The following is a 17,699-nucleotide window of genomic DNA, read 5'->3' as shown; positions in this document are numbered from 1 at the left end:
AATACTGTAAGCTGTCATTTATCCCAACATAAAAGTCACTTTTCACGCAAGTCTGCCACTATTTTAAATAGATCGATATAAACATTGAAGACACTTTTTTCACAAGTAACCACTAGATGGCGCCATAAACATGTGAAACTTACAAACCATTGGTTGTTTGTCTCATCAGCTTGAACCGAGAGTGAAACAGGAGCCGTCAAACGTTGTGTATCATTTTATACAAATGGCATTATAGGGTTAATTTATGGCGTTATTTATTCAACAAGGGATAGCTTTTACTTTAAATGAATTCCTTGAGCATTTTCAGATTTATAAAGTCAATTATTGGTTGCTCTGTCACAGCCAGTCAATAACCACAGCCACAGTAACTCATCGTGCCACTTTTTAATTCATTTATTTATCGTTGATTCAATAATAATTCATTTATTATTTGTTGATTCATGCATGCACCTTTAAACACGAGAGCTTTACAGTTTATCAGCTCTTAACAATGAGGCAATTTAAGGAGGTAAATATCCATAAAAGGTGAATATGACCCAAATCACAGAAAAGAAAAAAACAAGTGTAAACATGTACCATCAAGAACACAACACTGGGATTTCATTCACAAAACAACATTTTTTAATTAAAGTTTTAATTACTGCAAATCTCTCCTAAACCCATAGTCAGTATCAGGCCTAATGGGAAAGACCCCCAAACAAACCAACAAAAAATCTAATGTATTCAGTGTATTTAACAGTCACAACTGACTCCCTCCATAACATCTTCCTTTGGTCCTTTGGTCCTTTTGTCCTTTTCTTTTCCCTCATTTTGCCAAGTCCTCAGACGTTCATGGACAAAAACAGGAACTGTCAAAAATAAAGACTTGTTAAGAAATGTTGCTCATTGTATTATAAAACATATGGCACCTCAAAGAGCCGGCGTTTTGCCCTTGACAATAAGTGATTGGAGCATGTTAAATACCTCAGCCAATCACAGGCTCCCAAACACACATATCTCTACAAACTGGAAAAACCAGGTGCGTTACCTGCTGTATGTTTAGGCTGATCTGTCCCGTCTTTGGCCTGTCAAAGGCCTGGAAAACTCCTGGAACAAAGGACAAGATGTGCGTTTAAATCAGTGGTCAAGTTTTATTTACATTCGGCGTGTTTTGGAACATTCTAATTATAATGAAGAGCTCATAATAACTGCTGTTGGCCATTTTAACCCCTTAAACTCTACTGCATTTTTTAGCTCCCACCTGCACTAGAAGCTCAATCTAGAGGTCGTTGAGTCGTTGATTTCATTATCAATAGCTAATAACATCATTTGCAGATGGTTTGTTTATCATCATGATTTTTCTGCTAGACTGCAAAATATAGCTTTGGATTTTTTGGGTAAAAAAATGGCTCATTTGAAAGAAAACAGCCAAAGGTAAGAGGTGACAGAGTCGTGGTGTTTTGGGGCTCACAGAAGCAGCGATCAGAGCAGACATGAGTCTTTATTGTCTTACAGACATCATATTTCACTTCATGATTCTTTGTGGGTGTTAAAAACTGTGTTGTTAGGGCGACAAAATAAACATACAGTCACGTTCCTGAGAACGAGAGCTTTCATGTGATATATGACATGCCTATTTAAGTGCTCGTTTTTTACATTTATATGCTTATTCCTACATTGTCTCCTCTAGGTCAGGGGTGTTCAAAATGGGGCCCAGGGACACCCGGGGGGGGGCCACAAAAAATTTCAGTGAAAAAAATAAAAGTGTAAAAACGTTGACATTATTTCACATAATTATTGTTTCATTCTGAAATCGTTAATCACGAATATTTGTTTTTCATATTGTCAGCAAGAAATAAAACACTAATATAAACTTGCAGTAATTTCATATATTATAATAATAAATCTTATTTATAAGAAATGACGGTTTGTTAATATTCTCTGTAAAGCTGCTATGAAATTGGTTTGTTTTGTTTTTAATACTTTTGCTAATTAATTTATATAGTGCGTTTCACAAATAATATATAATTTAATATTAATTACAATTATAATAATATGTATGTATGTATATGTGTGTGTGTGTGTGTGTGTGTGTGTGTGTGTGTGTGTGTGTGTGTATTAGGGCTGTCAATAGATTACACATTTTTATCAAATTAATTACATGGTGTCCCGATTAATTTATCGCATATACAAATATTTGCTGAGAAAGCCCCTCAAATAACAATAATTCAATATATAATGATGAAATAATTATACATAGTTATATTTAAATATTTAAAAATGTGTCAATCAGTTGGAGATTTGAGGGCTTGTTTAAGGACACCTGCGTCAGACATGCTTGTGTAGCGTCTCGGGTGCGTCACGTCATAAACATACATGTTTAGGTCACTGTGTCAAGATAAATATAGTTTAATACTCAATCTTTAAACACATCTTGAGATCCCTTAGATCACACTTGCGCTCCTTCAAGTGTTTTGAACACAAGAATGTAACTCATGTTTGTGTTGTTCTGCTGAAGTGTTTCTTCACTGTATAAACTGTGTGTTGCTCATACAGCTGAAGTTTCACTTACTGCCCCCTGGAGTAAACAGGTGGTACTACACGCTTGCATTGCTCAGGAATCTTCCTTATTATGGTCTGGGGCATTGCGATTAATTGCGTACATTTTTTGAACGCGTTATTTTTTAGAAAATTAATCACACGGAATTAACGCGTTAAATCGAAAGCCCTAATATATATATATATATATATATATATATTATTATAATTATAATTGTAAATATATATTAATTTACTTGAATTTAAAATGTTTATACATCTAAAATAACTCTGAAAGATGCGCTGTCAACTTAATAAAAATGTATTATTTTCCAGATAATATTTGAACATATTATTTTGGCTTGAGTACAATATAAAAGCTCATTATTTAATTTGGCGGGAAAAGAAATCGTCATAATATGATGTTTACTAGTTTTATCACACAGGGGGTCCCTCGCAAGGGGATCCTCAACTCTGGCAATCCTTGGCACAAAAAAGTTTGAAACCCCTGATCAAGGCGACGATAAATTTTATGTACCATAAATGCAAAAGAGAGTTCTATAAAAAGTTCAGATTCTACACTTTCAAATGGCAGCACATACTGTAAGAGTGACTTTAACAAATGTACAATTTAAGTGTAAACTTATTGCCTGCTTCTGGCTCCGCCCACAGAGTTTATATACATTTACATTTATTCATTCATTATTTTTATGCTTTTATCCAAAACGACTTGCAAACTAGGAATAATACATCATTAGCAATTCATCTTAAGGACACAGTCGTGCAAACGTGCCGCAGTTCGTTATGTAGCGAGTTCAATAGAAAGAAATAAATCAATTCCAAAGACTAGAAAGAACCTATATAGGACATTTGACCAATTAGCCCAAAATGTCTGTGTTTAATGTTGGCCACGCCCACTTACGGAGCATATTCTCCAGGCGAACGATGCAGGTCAGGTAATCATCAAAGTCAATTTCATAATTCTCATCAGCAAACCTGAGACCCAGCAACTGCAAAATCTTTGAGTTCAAATGCATCCCTTGAGAGAGAGAGAGAGAGAGAGAGAGAGAGAGAGCACATTATTAATCATGTATATTCCAGCTTCTGGACTCATCTGGACTCGTCGACTGTCCCATGTGTTTACCTGCACCGTTAAGAGCAGTACGGAGTTCATAGGATGACATGCGTCCCGAACGATCCGTATCGAAAGAGATAAACAGCATCTAAAACAACACACAAGAGTGATAATCCTACAGATTAGTTCTTTCAGAAACATGTGCTATTGTTTAGAACGATAGCCTGATTGATTCTGCGTGGCTTACGATCCATTTCTTCAGTTTATCCCAGAAGACTTTGAACTCCTCGAATTCCAGCATTCCTGTGTTATCAACCTGAGCTCAGTTGAGGAAAACTCTTCACATAAACAACTCAAAGTTGACATCTGTTCATGTAAGAACGTAGTAAATATTCATGTGCATAAACTCGCTAGTTTAGTCCACAGAGAGGATACATCCATGAGGTTTATGATGCTGTGGCAGGTACTGAGGCTCAAACCGTCAAACTTCACCTCTTTCCCTATAAGAGACAACAACGACAGTGTTGTGAGGGACATGTGGGAGAATCATGATCATTTCTCATAATAAACCTTTTCCAAGACCGTGACATATCTCAAAGACACTATGAAGAGGTGAAGGCACAGACTCACTCCTGCTCAGGACTCCATTCAGCACCTGCTGCAGTTCTCTGGCACTGATGGCGTTATCCTATAGACAGAGACGAGCAAAGTGATTCTTAAAAAGGACGTTCACAGCCTAGTTTTATTTCCTGCCTTTAGAGGCCCTGCACAAATCAAACATTACCATGAAAATGTCCAAAACTACATTTAAAATGGTATGGATATATATATATATATATATATACACACACACCGATCAGCCACAACATTAAAACCACCAGCTTAATATTGTGTAGGTCCCCCTCGCTGTTTTGGCGGCACGAGGGGAACCTAAACAATATTAGGCAGGTGGTTTTAATACTGTGGCTGATCGGTGTATATACAGTATACATGTATGTACATATTAGAGGTTGAATGATATATCGGTTTGGCCGATTAATCGGCACCGATAACAGATTTCTGGATAGTTTTTCCCCGTTGCGTCCGGTGCTGGAGCAGCTGGGAAGTGTCCGCTATCGTTATACAGTACGAGAGCGACCTCTAGAGGTCAAATAAATCACTTCACTGATGCCTTGTGGTGTTTGTTTTGACACGTGAGTCTACACTATACATGGAGCAGAACACTTCAGATGTGGATTTAAAACATCAACAATGAAAAGGTGTGTATACAGTACACTACAGTACATGTCGTCATGTCATTATAAAGACTAGATGCTGCATTAGTACAGAACAGCAGTATGTTTGCTGACAAGGCTGAGAGGACGCTAACATTAAAGCTAACCTCAAGCGGTTAGAACAATGTGGCAAAAATACACGCAAGCCCTACCCAAATGTTTAAATGTCACGATTGTTACAATCTATTACCATGTGTTTGCATTAGTTTATATCCAGCTGGTCACGTTTATGCTTTAAGTTGCGTATTTAAAGCTAGTGATGTGAGAAAGCAAATTCATATCTTCATGTAGCCGAGAGAAATGAATAAACAAACCAGAAACGCCTCTGATTTCAATTCAAATTTTCATCAAATTTGATCACTGCAGTTTAACAGAAAGCAGGTGTCTCAAGATGCTTAAGTTATTTTTTATTTGACACATCATCTAAACTGCTATGTACCTACTTAAACGTTTTATTAAAATTATTTTATGCACATTAGTTGAAAATGAAATGCTCTTTTTAACAGGAATGTTCTTTGCAATAATATAACGTTGCTGAATGGTTTATGTATTTATTGCGCCCTCTGGTGGACTAAGGAAACAACGTCAATTTAAACATTTAAAATTAGAATATAAGTTCATGTATATTAATATTTATATATTAATTTAATTAATTTAAAAAGTACAATACATTTTCATGGTTCAGTTAGTACTGTTTATTTTTGTAATAAAGTTCAGCACTGTTTTACTTTGTTATGTTTTCATTTAGTATAAATTTTAAAAACTATCGGTTGATTAATCGGATATCAGCACTATCAGTCGTACTCTAGTACATATACATACAGTGAGGAAAATAAGTATTTGAACACCCTGCTATTTTGCAAGTTCTCCCACTTAGAAATCATGGAGGGGTCTGAAATTGTCATCGTAGGTGCATGTCCACTGTGAGACACATAATCTAAAAAAAAAAATCCAGAAATCACAATGTATGATTTTTTTAACTATTTATTTGTATGATACAGCTGCAAATAAGTATTTGAACACCTGTCTATCAGCTAGAATTCTGACCCTCAAAGACCTGTTAGTCTGCCTTTAAAATGTCCACCTCCACTCCATTTATTATCCTAAATTAGATGCACCTGTTTGAGGTCATTAGCTGCATAAAGACACCTGTCCACCCCATACAATCAGTAAGAATCCAACTACTAACATGGCCAAGACCAAAGAGCTGTCCAAAGACACTAGAGACAAAATTGTACACCTCCACAAGGCTGGAAAGGGCTACGGGAAATTGCCAAGCAGCTTGGTGAAAAAAGGTCCACTGTTGGAGCAATCATTAGAAAATGGAAGAAGCTAAACATGACTGTCAATCTCCCTCGGACTGGGGCCCCATGCAAGATCTCACCTCGTGGGGTCTCAATGATCCTAAGAAAGATGAGAAATCAGCCCAGAACTACACGGGAGGAGCTGGTCAATGACCTGAAAAGAGCTGTGACCACCGTTTCCAAGGTTACTGTTGGTAATACACTAAGACGTCATGGTTTGAAATCATGCATGGCACGGAAGGTTCCCCTGCTTAAACCAGCACATGTCAAGGCCCGTCTTAAGGTTGCCAATGACCATTTGGATGATCCAGAGGAGTCATGGGAGAAAGTCATGTGGTCAGATGAGACCAAAATAGAACTTTTTGGTCATAATTCCACTAACCGTGTTTGGAGGAAGAAGAATGATGAGTACCATCCCAAGAACACCATCCCTACTGTGAAGCATGGGGGTGGTAGCATCATGCTTTGGGGGTGTTTTTCTGCACATGGGACAGGGCTGACTACACTGTATTAAGGAGAGGATGACCGGGGCCATGTATTGCGAGATTTTGGGGAACAACCTCCTTCCCTCAGTTAGAGCATTGAAGATGGGTCGAGGCTGGGTCTTCCAACATGACAATGACCGAAGCACACAGCCAGGATAACCAAGGAGTGGCTCTGTAAGAAGCATATCAAGGTTCTGGCGTGGCCTAGCCAGTCTCCAGACCTAAACCCAATAGAGAATCTTTGGAGGGAGCTCAAACTCCGTGTTTCTCAGCGACAGCCCAGAAACCTGACTGATCTAGAGAAGATCTGTGTGGAGGAGTGGGCCAAAATCCCTCCTGCAGTGTGTGCAAACCTGGTGAAAAACTACAGGAAACGTTTGACCTCTGTAATTGCAAACAAAGGCTACTGTACCAAATATTAACATTGATTTTCTCAGGTGTTCAAATACTTATTTGCAGCTGTATCATACAAATAAATAGTTTAAAAATCATACATTGTGATTTCTGGATTTTTTTTTTTAGATTATGTCTCTCACAGTGGACATGCACCTACGATGACAATTTCAGACCCCTCCATGATTTCTAAGTGGGAGAACTTGCAAAATAGCAGGGTGTTCAAATACTTATTTTCCTCACTGTATATACATACATTGTGTAACTATTTTATACTGCAGATTTGTATATAATGCAGATATGCATGTGTACAGTATGTTACATTATATATAATTACATATATATACACTGTATGTTTATTTTACATTTATAAATAATGCATAATTGTATATAAAAGTATTTATATATATATATGTATATTTATGAATAATGCATATATTATAAATAATGCAAATATATATATATATATATGCATATATATATATATATATATATATATATATATATATATATATATAATCTGTATAATTGTGTAATACTGTAGATGTTTCTGTGTCTTACCGAGCCAGCGATCTGTTCAAACAGCCTCCTCAAACCTTTCTCTTCATCTGTCTCCTCCTCAGGAGGGTTGGGAGTTGGTGGCTGCACAAGTCCCACAGATAAACACATATTTTTAACATAAATGACTGGTGAATGTCACTAGTTTTAGTCCACAATCAAGTCTGTATGTGTCTGTATACGAGTCAAATCTTTGCAAAAATGTACCATAGTTTACTACAGTTATCGTTAGTCCTCTTAAACCATAATAAATGAATATGTGATCTTTAAGCCGTGTGAAAAGCTTTTCAAATCTTTCTGTAATCATGTTTAATTTAGGTTTTTGATGACAATGGTGGCTAATAACACAGTTTATAGTAACAATGGCATTTCCATGGCAACTACAGTCAATTAAATGTAAAGAATCTCGTCACGTCTTCTGTTCACTGTTGCAGAACTTACATCTGGCAGGTCTGCTTCAATGGTGTTTCCCATCTCACTGACAAACAAACAAATAAAAACATTATAATCTATGGCTATTTGATTGAACATTACATCCAGATTTGTGATCTCAAGATGTCAGGGTGGATTTGAGTATTAGTGATTCATCAATACACCAATAGCAATATACATGCGCATCATAACCATATTCTTCAAGTCTGGCTGATAAATCTGAAGAGTGGTTGGAGAAACATACATGGCTCCAGCTTTCTTCTCGGAGAAGATCCGGATGAGGAAGTCGGCTTCAGTGTGCGGTTGGTAGGTGGTTGGAACCAGCAGATAGTTTCCAGGGGGAAGTCTGAAGCGCTCGGACACCTCCCTCATGTTGATGTACGTACGGCTTCGTGCTTTCGAGCCGTTAAAACGGAAAAAGTCCTTCCCTTGGTGGTCTTCATCATTAGGTGCCTGTGAATATGGCAAACAAATGGTCAAATTCATCTAACAGTACTCTGAACTCATCTTCCACACTGCAAATAAATAACATGTTCTTAATCAGTATCAGTAATCGTTTGTCTTGTTTTCTATTCAAAATATCCTTAAAACAAGATACATTTACTCAAGAAGCTAAATTGTGCACGATAATAAGACCTGTTATTGAGAGCGAGTATTGATGCGGACTATCACCCTGGAGTCCCGAGTTTGTGACTCCAGCCAGGTCTCCCAAAGCAACCAAATTGGGCCGGTTGCTAGGGAGGGTAGAGACACATGGGGTAACCTCCTCGTGGTGGTGATTAGTGGTTCTCGCTCTCAATGGGGCGTGTGGTGAGTGACTCCAGTCAGATCTCCTTAGCAACCAAATTGGGCCCGTTGCTAGGGAGGGTAGAGTCACATGGGGTAACCTCCTCGTGGTGGTGATTAGTGGTTCTCGCTATCAATGGGGGGTGTGGTGAGTGACTCCAGTCAGATCTCCTTAGCAACCAAATTGGGCCCGTTGCTAGGGAGGGTAGAGTCACATGGGGTAACCTCCTCGTGGTGGTGATTAGTGGTTCTCGCTATCAATGGGGCGTGTGGTGAGTGACTCCAGTCAGATCTCCTTAGCAACCAAATTGACCCGGTTGCTAGGGAGGGTAGAGTCACATGGGGTAACCTCCTCGTGGTGGTGATTAGTGGTTCTCGCTATCAATGGGGGTGTGGTGAGTGACTCCAGTCAGATCTCCTTAGCAACCAAATTGACCCGGTTGCTAGGGAGGGTAGAGACACATGGGGTAACCTCCTCGTGGTGGTGATTAGTGGTTCTCTCAATGGGGCGTGGAGAGTAGCATGAGCCTCCACATGCTGTGAGTCTCCGCGGTGTCATGCACAACGAGTCACGTGATCAGATGCGCGGATTGACGCTCTCAGACGCGGAGGCAACTGAGACTCGTCCTCCGCCACCTGGATTGAGGCGAGTAACCGCGCCACCACGAGGACCTAGTAGGTAGTGGGAATTGGGCATTCCAAACTTACAACGTTTTAAGGCTGTTTCGATATTTTTCAATCAGCCAGTTCTATAAATGCAATCCCTTTTTTGTTTTCCCACTCGCCTCGTAAACAGCGAAGCCGATGGTCTCCATGTCAAGCCCCTCTTTCCTCATTCGACGGCGGTTCTTCTGCATCAGAGCGACGATGATGCTGCACATTTGGTCTCCATCATCGGGGTCATCCAAACGAAGCTTAAACTGAGGGTTCGTCCAGAACGTGTCTGGTGAGAGAAAGACGAAAATCAGAAAGACAACATTTTGCATTTAAGAAATAAACTGTTCTCAGATCAGTGCTCTAACCAATGAAGTTCCTGCAGCCTCCAGCGGTGGAGCCCCTGATCCAGTTGCCCTGAAAACTGTTCACGTCCCATTTCTTTTTAGAGTCATCTGTCAGAGAGTCTGGAGTCAGATTACAGATCTCCACCTTATCGTAGTTGGCTTTGAAGTCTCCAAACTCCATCCTGCGACACACGGTAAGTCAATATAATTAGTTCCTCTGGTGAGAATGAGCTTATTGGATGCTTGTGTGAAATACAGTAAGAATATTTGTTTTTAATCAAATGTCGCTCTTATTTGCACATGGACGAAACTGCAATTTTGTCCTAATGGGGAGTTTAAAAGCACACACCAGAACTCTCCATCATCCAGAGAGTTTTGCAGCAGTCTGGTTTTCTCTGCCTTGTCAATCACGCTCCACTCCCTAGAGCTTAAAAAGACAGACCATTTATGTATAGTGCACTGACATCACATATATCAATTCATTTAATCAAATACAACGTTGAGCTGCTTAATGTGCTAAAGAACTGCCAGGTAAATTATGATTAATAATCGGAAGCAGAAATCTCATTGAGAGCACCTTTTAGCTGCGTACACAGTGGCTGGCGGTGAAGTCGCTAGTGGGCGTTCCCACTACTGGTTGCCTAGTAACGTTTATAAATGACATTCACGGACGTCATTCCATTGCTGTACGTTTATTCACCATATCTGATCATTTATACGGTTTTGTTTGCTGTCATACATGTAACACATCTTCAAAACAAATCATGTAATGGTTCATTTTAGTCTATTTGATTATTTAAACCTACTTGGAATCCCCGCGATCTCAGATACACCTTTCCACGCAGTATTTGTCTTAAAAATGTCCTTATACGTGGGAAGAGACATATCATAGAGCACTGGAAAATTGCTAACAGCAACAATTAGCCTTTCATCCATCTTTCCGTTACTGCAGGAGCTGAGAGAGAGAGAGAAGGATCACGTGAGCTCTCCCGTCGTCTCTCCTATTGGCTGTCGTTACCGTTAGTCGCTCCAAAGTTGAACTTTTCTCAACTTTGTCGCGTCGCTGGACACGCCCACATCTAGCGCCAACGGTCGCGACAGCTCGTGTCGCCGGAAGTCGCTGTGCTCTCATTGAAAATGAATAGTATTGAGTCGCTGTCGCGCGCCATGTCGCTGGCAGTGTGTACGCACCTTCAAAGGTGACTTTATCATTAGTGAACACATACTTGTCGCTCCAGGGGCCGTTCCACTCCACCTGACCCCAGGGGTTCCTGACACGGATCAGCTGGACTTTTGCTCCTCTGTAGTTCACCTGTGGAGGCAAGATGAAAACACAGAGTGAATATAAGAAAAAGAGAGAAAATGACAGTCAATACACAATAAATACAGTTGCCATGGTTACCTCCTCCACTCCAGTGATGGAGTAGGCGTGGCCTTTAACCAGACCGGTGATGGTTTGCGCCTCAGATTCGGCAGAACTTGTGATCTAGTGATATGACAACGTCAGTGTCGGAGAAATCAGAAATGGCAACATGCACAATTATAATGTGTCTGTATTGTTTGTAGGGAATCATAAAAAAGTTGTACAACGCTCCGAGTTCTCTTAACGTACATCTATGGAGCAGCCGAGCATGGATCCTCTATCTATGGCTTTCTTCAGCATGTCAAAGAGGTTGCTCGGAGCGCTCTTGGTCTCGTACATCTCCCCCACGCCCCCGGTGAAGTCCTCCATGGCCTCCATGGTAGTTCCTCCTTTGAGTGACTCATAGCTGCCGTTCAGCCTAGCAAACGCACAGAAGATGATCCGTTCACACACACAGGTTCGGCATCTCTTCCTTGTCTACACTAAAGACTTGATTTGCTAGATGTTTTTGTAAACTGAAGTGCATACTTGGAATAGGCCTTCTCCAGAAGAGCACTCCAGAACTCCGTGTTGTCAGCGGAATGGAGGAAGACAAGTTTGTCCCTCACACACGGGAGTCTGTCGTCCACCACCACATCCAGCCATTTATTGTGCTGCCAGAACTGCAGAGCAAAACATTGTAAAACATCCTTTGAGATTATGAACTGATTTTATAAATCTGTCAGATTTGAATAATGTGCCTTAAACCTTCATTTGAGGTTTGAATTTGGACATACTTGGAAGTGGAAGATCCCGGCGTAGTTGTGGTCAAAGTTCTGGTCATGTGGTACGACCCTCTTCAGTGTATCTTCGTGGAGGGTGAGGGAGGCGATCGCTGCCAACAACCAGCAGTCTCCTAAATCAGTGACGCAGGAAGAAAAACATGTTGCAAAATGTAGTTTTACAAACTGACAGTTCAGTAACTTATAAACATCATTCGATAACATTGACGGTCATATCAGAGCTCTTCTTTGTCATTGAGTTAATGGCACAACATACCCAACTGTCCCTGACAGATGTCTGTCCTCGAGGCTCCTCCAGTGATGAATTTGGGGTCTTTGCAGATTTGCTGAATTTGAACAGAACAAAGGAAATATCCTCAATAACAGCAACTTATACATACAATAGAAATATAATCCGCTGAAGACTGTTCCGACACATCAATCTATTTATCTGTCTGTCTGTCTATCGATCTATTGATCTATCTATCTGTCTGTCTGTCTATCGATCTATTGATCTATCTATCTATTGATTTATCGATCTATTGATCTGTCTGTCTATTGATCTTTTTATCTGTCTGTCTATCTATCTATTTATCTGTCTGTCTATTGGTTGGTCGGTCGGTCGGTCTGTCTGTCTATCTATCTGTCTGTCTATCTATTGATTTATCGCTCTATTTATCTGTCTGTCTGTCTATTGATTTATCGATCTATCTATCTGTCTGTCTGTCTATTGATCTGTCTGTCTATCTATTGATTTATCGCTCTATTTATCTGTCTGTCTGTCTATTGATCTATTTATCTGTCTGTCTATCTATCTGTCTGTCTATCTATTGATTTATCGCTCTATTTATCTGTCTGTCTGTCTATTGATTTATCGATCTATCTATCTGTCTGTCTGTCTATTGATCTGTCTGTCTATCTATTGATTTATCGCTCTATTTATCTGTCTGTCTGTCTATTGATTTATCGATCTATTGATCTGTCTGTCTATCTATCTGTCTGTCTATCTATTGATTTATCGCTCTATTTATCTGTCTGTCTGTCTATTGATTTATCGATCTATTGATCTGTCTGTCTGTCTATTGATCTATTTATCTGTCTGTCTATCGATCTATTGATCTGTCTGTCTGTCTATCGATCTATTTATCTGTCTGTCTGTCTATTGATTTATCGATCTATTGATCTGTCTGTCTATCTATCTGTCTGTCTATCTATTGATTTATCGCTCTATTTATCTGTCTGTCTGTCTATTGATTTATCGATCTATCTATCTGTCTGTCTATCTATTGATTTATCGCTCTATTTATCTGTCTGTCTGTCTATTGATTTATCGCTCTATTGATCTGTCTGTCTGTCTATTGATCTATTTATCTGTCTGTCTATCGATCTATTGATCTGTCTGTCTGTCTATCGATCTATTTATCTGTCTGTCTGTCTATCGATCTATTGATCTGTCTGTCTGTCTATTGATTTATCGATCTATTGATCTGTCTGTCTATCTATCTGTCTGTCTATCTATTGATTTATCGCTCTATTTATCTGTCTGTCTGTCTATTGATTTATCGCTCTATTGATCTGTCTGTCTGTCTATTGATCTATTTATCTGTCTGTCTATCGATCTATCTGTCTGTCTATCGATCTATTTATCTGTCTATCGATCTATTTATCTGTCTGTCTGTCTATCGATCTATTGATCTGTCTGTCTGTCTATTGATTTATCGATCTATCTATCTGTCTGTCTATCTATTGATCTATTTATCTGTCTGTCTATCGATCTATTGATCTGTCTGTCTGTCTATCGCTCTATTGATCTGTCTGTCTGTCTATTGATCTATTTATCTGTCTGTCTATCGATCTATTGATCTGTCTGTCTGTCTATCGATCTATTTATCTGTCTGTCTGTCTATCGATCTATTGATCTGTCTGTCTATTGATCTATTTATCTGTCTGTCTATCGATCTATTGATCTGTCTGTCTGTCTATCGATCTATTGATCTGTCTGTCTGTCTATCGATCTATTTATCTGTCTGTCTGTCTATCGATCTATTGATCTGTCTGTCTGTCTATTGATTTATCGATCTATTGATCTGTCTGTCTGTCTATTGATTTATCGATCTATTGATCTGTCTGTCTGTCTATCGATCTATTTATCTGTCTGTCTATCGATCTATTTATCTGTCTGTCTATCTATCTATTTATCTGTCTGTCTATTGATCTATTTATCTGTCTGTCTATTGGTTGGTCGGTCTGTCTGTCTGTCTGTCTATCGATCTATTTATCTGTCTGTCTGTCTATCTGTCTGTCTGTCTGTCGGACTCAAATCTCATTCAGTCTGTCTGTCTGTCTGTCTATTGATCAATAGATCTGTCTATCTATCTGTCGGACTCAAATCTCATTCGGTCTGTCTATTGATCTGTATGTCTATCTGTCTGTCTATCTGTATGTCTGTCTATCGGTTGGTTGGTCGGTCTGTCTGTCTATTTGTCTGTCTATCTGTAGGTCTATCTATCTGTCGGTCTGTCTCTGTCTATCTGTATGTCTATCTATCTATCTATCGGTCTGTCTGTCTGTCGGTCGGTCGGTCTGTCCAGCTATCTGTCTGTCTGTCTATCAGTTGGTTGGTCGGTCTGTCTGTCTATTTGTCTGTCTATCTGTAGGTCTATCTATCTATCGGTCTGTCTGTCTGTTGGTCTGTCTATTTGTCTGTCTATCTATCTGTATATCTATCTATCTGTCTGTCTGACTGTCTATCTATCTGTATATCTATCTGTCTGTCTGTCTGTCTATCTATATATCTATCTGTCTATCGGTTGGTTGCTCGGTCTGTCTGTCTATTTGTCTATCTATCTATCTGTCTGTCTGTCTATCTATCTATCTGTATGTCTATCTATCGGTCTATCTATCGATCTATCATGTAGATCTACTCTTGTAAGTGTTGCTGTGTGCACGGCATCAAATCTTAATCCTGTCACTTTGGCGTTGTTAAACTTAAAGCTATTTTGTGCAGATGTTTCTTGATAAAAACACCTTTCATGACCTGTGGTTCATACTGATCTAATAAAAACATTCACTAGAGTAGGAGATGTATGAACGCCCATGATGCCTTTGTAAGGTGTGTTCACATTCTTATTGCATTCTCAAACTTTGATCCAATTGATGGAGAACACACACACTTCTGTAAAGGGAACGCCCTGACATGAAATGCAGTTGTAGTTTCATTCAGAGATCCTACAAGTCTCCTCTGAAGAGAAGAGATGACTTGAGGAGGGTGTGAACCCAAAGGGGTTGGACATGTCAACTGTTTTTCAGATCGTCTTAGATATGCCACAAGTTGGCAGATACTAGAAAACCAGTTCTTAAAGGGATAGTTCAAGTCAAAGTCACCAAAGGCACATTGTATGGGGAAAAAAATGCAATAAAAATAAAGTAGTACTAAAGCTGTCAGTGCATAAAAATGTGCCTTAAATCTGCTTTTGTGTTCCATGGGGAAAAAAGACATTTAGGTTTGGAACAGCATAAGGGTGAGTAAATGAAGACAGAATGTTCATTAATGGGGAACTATCCCTTTAAGAGCAAACAACCTAGTAGCCAATTTCCACCAAAATAAAAAATAGATTCTAGAGTCACTCATTCAAATATTCGGAACGCTTAATAAATGAACTTGCAACATTCCATATGCATTCCTAAATTGTTGCTTAGCAACCCACTTCAATGGCTTCATATTTGTCTTGTAATAGATACAGTTCCACTCTGTTGAGACTCAAAGAAACGTCAAATGTCATGTAGTAAAGTAGTATTGTTCAAACTCCACACACATAATCATCTGACACAATAAAACATGCTATTAGTCCTGTGCCACAAATGTCAAAATGCATGCCAGCGTTTTTGGAAAGAATGTAATTAATTTATGTAATTCAAACATTACAGATATCTGATGAAAACCATCCACACTTCCATTCATTTATTCCAAAATCCATCCATCCATCCATCCATAGGAGTATTAAAAGAGGAAAACCGAACTGCATGCTTCAACACGTCAAGAACAGGCTTTTTAGCATTGCTAAATGTTAATAGCATATAAAAACACCCCTTAGAAGCCTTTATTTTGGTCACACATTATACATGTTTGCATATATACAGTGACATTTATTTGTTTTCACATATACCAGCTAAGCTGGGGTCAGAGTGCAAGGTCAGGCATGATACGAGGCCCCTGGAGCAGATAGGGTCAAGGGCCTTGCTCAAGGGCCCAACAGTGGCATCTTGGCGGTGCTGGGGCTTGAACCCCCGACCTTCTGGTCAGTAACCCAGAGCCACCACTGCCCCAAGATCATCTTCTTGTAAGAGCTCTTGTAGAGCCAAAGGATGTTGTCAGTGTTGCATTCTGAAGAACCCCTAAATGGTGCCTCAAGACCGAATTTAGTGCCCTTACCTTACATTTAGGAACTGTGTTTTGTCCTGAGCTTCATTATCGAGGTATAACGATGACAAAAGAAGTAGATTATGTAATAAATTAGCATCTATTAGCATGTCTATAGGGTTTTGGTCAGCTTCATTGCATAGATTCTTATACACCCAGAAATCCCTCTGCAGGCTTTTTAAGTGCCTATTTGATCAAATCTGATCCTATAGCATGACTTATGTGGGTAATGTGGGGCGCTTAACCTCTTAATGTCACGGTTACTTGCCACACGGGATGAACTCTCATGACACCCTTTAAGGAAGCCTCAAATATCCCATTATATGTACTCAAGGAACTTGTGGGCTGATACCAAGATGCTATCTTTGGGGGAGTTGTCCCTTCATTGGACCAGAAGCGGGATGTTGGATGCTTATGGGAGGTGGCACAAGATCCATTGACAGTTTTAACCTACCTAACCTAACCCTAACCCAGTGTGAGGAACCCTGAATTACGCCTTTTTACGGTGACAACTCTTGCTACCATTTTGTAGCTGGTTTGTTATGTGTTTGAGGCCTTATCTGTTGGTGATCAAATGTTGGGTTGACGTTACAGTTCATTGCAGCCATCAAAATGGCAAAAACAGTCCCAGATTCCCATAATTCACCCTACATGAATGGTATAATCACTGGAAACTTCATTACTCACCCCTGGCCTCTTCCATTCAAAGTTCACTGGGACCCTTTGGCTGTAGAAAAGCGATGATTCCACTGCAGGAAAATCTGGATCTTCAAACAACTTCCCCTTCTGCAAACACTCTTGTCTGAGCTGTTCAAACGTCTTCCCATCCGCCTGCACGCTCTCCGCCTGTAACTTCTGCCCAGAGGCTCCTGACTGGGACACATTGTATGGCATCTCGTCTCAGCTGAGCTTCAAAACCTCAGATAGAAGGTGGCGACACTCGTGCGAATGACTGAAGCGGAGAGTCGTGCGTGTACGAGTCTGTATGTGATAAATCCAGCCACACTGGCTGGGCGACAAACTCGTTTGATTGGTGTGACGCCCATCATGAGCAGAAACTGGTTTGGGTGAAAGCAGCCACGCCTGAGTGTGTAGAGCAGACGGCACTCTCCAGAAGTATGTGGTATTGCACCTGTTTGGGAACTTTACTACGGTATGACTGTGGTGTTCATTTAATAGAACTGTGGTGCATGAGATTGTAGTGCCTTTCAACAATTACGAGAGTCCGTTAAGAATTTCGAAAAGTACTTTGAATGTTGGCTTGACAAAGCCTCGCCTTCAAGTTTATCAAGCTTGACAGTAAAGGTCGAAGGTTATCAGAAATGTTGAA

General features: G+C 39.7%; 1 protein-coding gene across 1 annotated transcript; it reads right to left on the bottom strand.

The window, feature by feature from the left end:
* Nucleotides 1–352: 352 nt before the first annotated feature.
* LOC127643939 (calpain-9-like) lies at nucleotides 353–17,369 on the bottom strand. The gene is made up of 20 exons (XM_052126885.1): nucleotides 17,057–17,369; nucleotides 12,227–12,296; nucleotides 11,965–12,083; nucleotides 11,717–11,850; nucleotides 11,438–11,606; nucleotides 11,228–11,311; nucleotides 11,052–11,137; nucleotides 10,175–10,252; nucleotides 9,847–10,007; nucleotides 9,610–9,767; nucleotides 8,283–8,491; nucleotides 8,048–8,084; nucleotides 7,610–7,690; nucleotides 4,223–4,280; nucleotides 4,028–4,092; nucleotides 3,840–3,908; nucleotides 3,662–3,740; nucleotides 3,440–3,556; nucleotides 1,028–1,086; nucleotides 353–848 (listed from the first exon to the last, which is right to left on the bottom strand). Exons 1-20 carry the CDS (start codon nucleotides 17,261–17,263, stop codon nucleotides 822–824), a joined length of 2,067 nt encoding a protein of 688 aa, XP_051982845.1. The 5' UTR covers nucleotides 17,264–17,369; the 3' UTR covers nucleotides 353–821.
* Nucleotides 17,370–17,699: the final 330 nt, after the last annotated feature.

This window comes from Xyrauchen texanus, chromosome 5 (assembly GCF_025860055.1).
Source record: "Xyrauchen texanus isolate HMW12.3.18 chromosome 5, RBS_HiC_50CHRs, whole genome shotgun sequence".
NCBI lineage: Eukaryota > Metazoa > Chordata > Actinopteri > Cypriniformes > Catostomidae > Xyrauchen > Xyrauchen texanus.
Note: the sequence above shows the minus strand (reverse complement) of the source record. Positions and strands in the feature narration are given on the sequence as shown.

Excerpts from the sequence above, each read along its gene's own strand:
- LOC127643939 (XM_052126885.1), bottom strand. The coding sequence starts at position 17,263 with ATGCCATACAATGTGTCCCAGTCAGGAGCCTCTGGGCAGAAGTTACAG. Across the intron at positions 11,851-11,964 it reads CCGGGATCTTCCACTTCCAA|TTCTGGCAGCACAATAAATG; the intron begins GTATGTCCAAAT and ends TTTGCTCTGCAG. Across the intron at positions 9,768-9,846 it reads AGGCTGCAGGAACTTCATTG|ACACGTTCTGGACGAACCCT; the intron begins GTTAGAGCACTG and ends TTCTCTCACCAG.